The sequence below is a fragment of the Octopus bimaculoides genome, chromosome 3 (genome assembly GCF_001194135.2).
Source record: "Octopus bimaculoides isolate UCB-OBI-ISO-001 chromosome 3, ASM119413v2, whole genome shotgun sequence".
Taxonomy (NCBI): Eukaryota; Metazoa; Mollusca; class Cephalopoda; order Octopoda; family Octopodidae; genus Octopus; species Octopus bimaculoides.
This window is the reverse complement of record NC_068983.1, coordinates 94,234,499-94,238,639: the sequence shown is the minus strand read 5'-3', so window position 1 is coordinate 94,238,639 and position 4,141 is coordinate 94,234,499. Positions and strand designations below refer to the sequence as shown.

The window sequence follows — 4,141 nt, the reverse complement described above, 5'->3', positions numbered from 1 at the left end:
ATATATAAATTTAAGGAATGGAGTGAACGCATGTTATAACTGCATACTTTATTCCGACATATGTTTTGAAGAATTACAATTTATGCGATCCATAGGAATCGTCGATGTTAAAAATGTAAACTTCTCCTCAGGGAAATGTATGGGGATCATCTTAAACGTAAGACATTATGACCGAGTATGAGAACTATAGTTGGATAAGGTTATAACGTAATTCATTATGCGATCCTATGGATCGCATAAATTGTAATTTTGAAACATATGTCGGAATAAAGTATGCAGTTATAACATGCGTTCACTCCATTCCTTAAATTTATATATATATATATATATATAAACATGGAGATTGGGAAGTTAATATTTATTATTGACGGAAATTAATCATCATCCCTTACAGCTGTTTCAATTAATACTCAGTAAATATTAATTATTAAATTTATATGACCTGAGCATAATATCTTTGGAAGGAAAAAAACATACCCTTGGATGTTTTATATGTGTTAATGAATTCATTACAGCAGACTGAATGATCCTGTTTATGTTCAGGTGACAGGTTTGCAGGTTGATTAGAGATGAGCTAGAGTAATAAATGAATAAATTCGATGGACAATGGCAAAGGGAGGTAATCACCTAGGGTTTTAGCCTAAAAACGAGGCTTTTCCCCACTTCCATATTTTAAAGAGGTCTCAGGCCAGCAGTGTTTGGGGTCTGAAGATACGCCATAAGGCTAAACTCCTTATGAGTGAGGAACCCAGGGTAACCCCATAAACCGGCCTACCCCACTATAATGTATGTATGTATGTATATATATATATATATATATATACACACACACATACTCTACTGCACATAATATAAGAACTTTGAAAATATCCTGAAATGGGAAACTTTAAAAAGTTTATCTTTCAACAACACAGCTTTCAAAAAAGAAAAAAAGAATTGGAGAGGAGGGTCATTTGCAAACCTGATATAGATTCATTCAGTTAACTGAACTTTTAGGAATTTATATTAGTAGAAATACATGGGCAGGGATTGGCTGCCTTTCTGGAAAAGAATAACTGGAAGAGTGTAGCGTCTTGAGAGGAGACAAACAAGACAAGCCTGAAGTGGGAAGTGCATTGCAGTTAGTGAGTTCAGAGGAGCAGAGCGCATTTATTGTAGTAGCCATAAAGAAAGCAGAGATAAGAAACAGCACATCTATAAGACAGTGACGGCTTTTGTCCAGTGCAAATAGTTTACAAGAAGTAATGTGTCTTCTAATGCAATTTTCTGTGTAAGAGGAGGAGCAATGGATGAAAGAGATTAAGTCACCTGTTAATCTTCATTAAACCAAACCCCACTTATTTTGAATTAAAATGTATGTTCAATTTCTGCTATTACATATGACAGTCATTGGTTCTATCTTACGTCAGTATACTTTCACAAAGGCAAGTATATCTTTCATATAAATTAACATTTTAAATGACACATAATTGTTTCAAATCTTTGGTAGTAACTAAGCTTCATTGTCATATAGAACCATAAACATTAAGCTTACAATTAAAGACATTGAACAATGTAGTCCTAAATGTAAAGAAAGACGGTATGGTCACAGGTAGAATGTTTTTGATCACAAGTCTGCTGGATCAGGGTTCACCTAGGGTCAAACAACATGTTCTTTACTTTCATCTGCACTCAATTCCAGTTATTTGTATTCCACCAATAACTGTGACAAGTCCTGTCGAAAGAGCCACTACCTGGTCGCTCCGTTTGCTAAAAAATAAAACCCAATATACCTCGCACACACTCCGTCTCTGAAAAGATTACGTTAGATGTTGTCTTGGATTCCATTCAGAGAGAAAAAAGAGGAGATGGTCACGGTTGGAATGGTTTTCAGTCATCCTTCGTTTTGACTTGCAGAACTGTCATTTAGATCAGCTGGTTTTCTTCGTTAATTTCCCTAATTTTTCTTTATTTACTTTTGTTTTAAAGGTGGTTTTCTCTATCAGAGACTAAGCAACCGAAGTTATATTTGTATGCTTTATTACAAGGTCAAGTAACTAGCAGAGTTTGTTTTTTGGTAATGCGATAGATGTTTCTGGGAGCATTTCCGTACTGTACTCATTACTGCAGCAACTGGGATAGGATTCACTTGCACTCGTCTTAAGAGGCTCTCAATTATAATAGAGTACACCATCCGTTTTCGGCGTAACAGAAACCCTAACACGACACACCGGGTGTACGTATTCTTTACTTTCGCCAAGTTCCCTGCATAAATAGCAGTCAAAGAAAATAATAAAAATACGACTTGCACTATTTGCCATTAGAAGTATAATCAGTAGAAGGGCTAATTAATGTATCAAAGCCACAGATATTTATTATAGTTAACATTAATTTATAGAAGTATTTTCATTATAAAAGGTATTGTCAATAGTAACCTTGTTAGCACATACTAGAAATATGAACAATCAATATTTGCATTAATGATATATATCCTTTCAATAGATATGAGTAGCGCGCGCGCACACATACACACACACACACCTAGGCAATATCTGCATCTGAGAGTTTCTCTCTCTGTTCTAACTGCGACTTGAAGGTCCAACCTTGATACAATGCCACGCTGATTCTGCCTGAAGATCATGTTAATTGAGAGCATGTGGAAAACACAGCTACATAGGTATAATTCAATGAGTAATTAGTTTCATTTTTAACAAGTGGCACACCGATTCGTCGAAATTGACGACAGTCCATTATATAGATATACATTTATTATAAAATAATAACCTTTAAAAACACATACAAAAAGTAATAAGTAAAATGTAGGTGTAAAGAGAGAACTGATGAAGGAGCTAAGTAGAAAGGACAAGGTTGTCACCTCTGCAAGGTTGAACGAAGTTCAGTGATAAAAGTATGTAACGAGAACGGTGTGACTAGGCACATCTTTAATATAAACATTGATTTGTATCTAGTTTTTCTTTCTTTCTTTTTAACGAATTGCAAACTTTTTTTTTTTTGCTTTTTCAACCTTCCTTTCGGAACAAACAATCAGCAACATCCGTAATAATCGACCGATCCAGACCCCAATGTCATATCTAATCCCTAGTCCATCACTACTTCATTCAATGACACATTTAGCCATCACAGGCTACAATGTCATAATATAGTACGTCCATCACTGTATCAAGGAATTCATCTTTGTTTACAGAAATAAAAATTTTGCATAGCTTATATGCAGGCTGTGTTTGTATGAAAACGGTGAAATTAGCACATATGCTGTATGCCAGAAATGTAATAAATTATATGAGATTTTGGTTCCATTTAGCGATATTAAGTGTCTTCTAGCATAATACTCGGGTCGACCCAAATTTTGTGAGCGAATTAAGTTGTTGTTGCTTAGCCCTAGGTCAGCTTAGACAGAGCAGACCTATCATCAAAGGTATTTTACTCGTGACCATCCCGTCTTTTTAGCGGGATGAAGGACAATTTATTAAGCTTTTTCCTTTCCCATGACAATAGAATGTAAAGGACGGAGAGAAGGCCAGCATTGTTACACACTTTATGCTGAATCTGTCTGTATGATACAAATATCTATCGAAGATAAACACCAAAACATTTACGTTATGATTCAACTAGTAGATAAATCTCCACTATCATTCTCTCTCTCTCTCTCTATATATATATATGCACATACATATCGATTGCTAAGTTAAGACACATAAACTTTACATGAATAAATTATAAACACTAACATAAATAATAGAATTATTAGAGAGAAATATTCAAACCTTTGCATCTTGTTTCAGAAATTTACCATTCTGTAAGAGACAAGATCGAAGTACGAACGACGCCATGGTATTTAATCACTCTCACTGCAGTTACTCTCTCTCTCTAACTCCCTTCCTATAGCTACTCTTATTCTATCTACTCTATTTGTAACTCCTCTCTATATACCTCATACCATATCTACTCACAATCTTACTATATCTATTTCTAACTCTAGCCACTCTTTCTATCTTTCTTAGTATATTTACTTTCACTAGCGTCACTTTTTTTTTGTTGTTTTGGTAACTTTTGTTAGAGTTATGATTTTTTTAACCCTGCTACACCGCGGTTTTAGTCAAAATATATATGTAAAGGTGTAACAAGTGCTACAAGGCTCTTA

The 4,141-nt window shown here is 34.7% G+C and overlaps 1 protein-coding gene across 1 annotated transcript in view; it reads right to left on the bottom strand.

Moving 5' to 3' along the window:
• LOC106882163 (succinate--CoA ligase [ADP-forming] subunit beta, mitochondrial) overlaps positions 1 to 3,913 on the bottom strand; it is a 43,276-nt gene extending 39,363 nt beyond the window's left edge. Inside the window, exon 1 of the mRNA XM_014932742.2 lies at positions 3,765 to 3,913. Coding sequence (XP_014788228.1) covers positions 3,765 to 3,830 — 66 coding nt within the window. The 5' untranslated portion in view covers positions 3,831 to 3,913. The remainder of the gene's footprint in view (positions 1 to 3,764) is intronic.
• Positions 3,914 to 4,141: the final 228 nt, after the last annotated feature.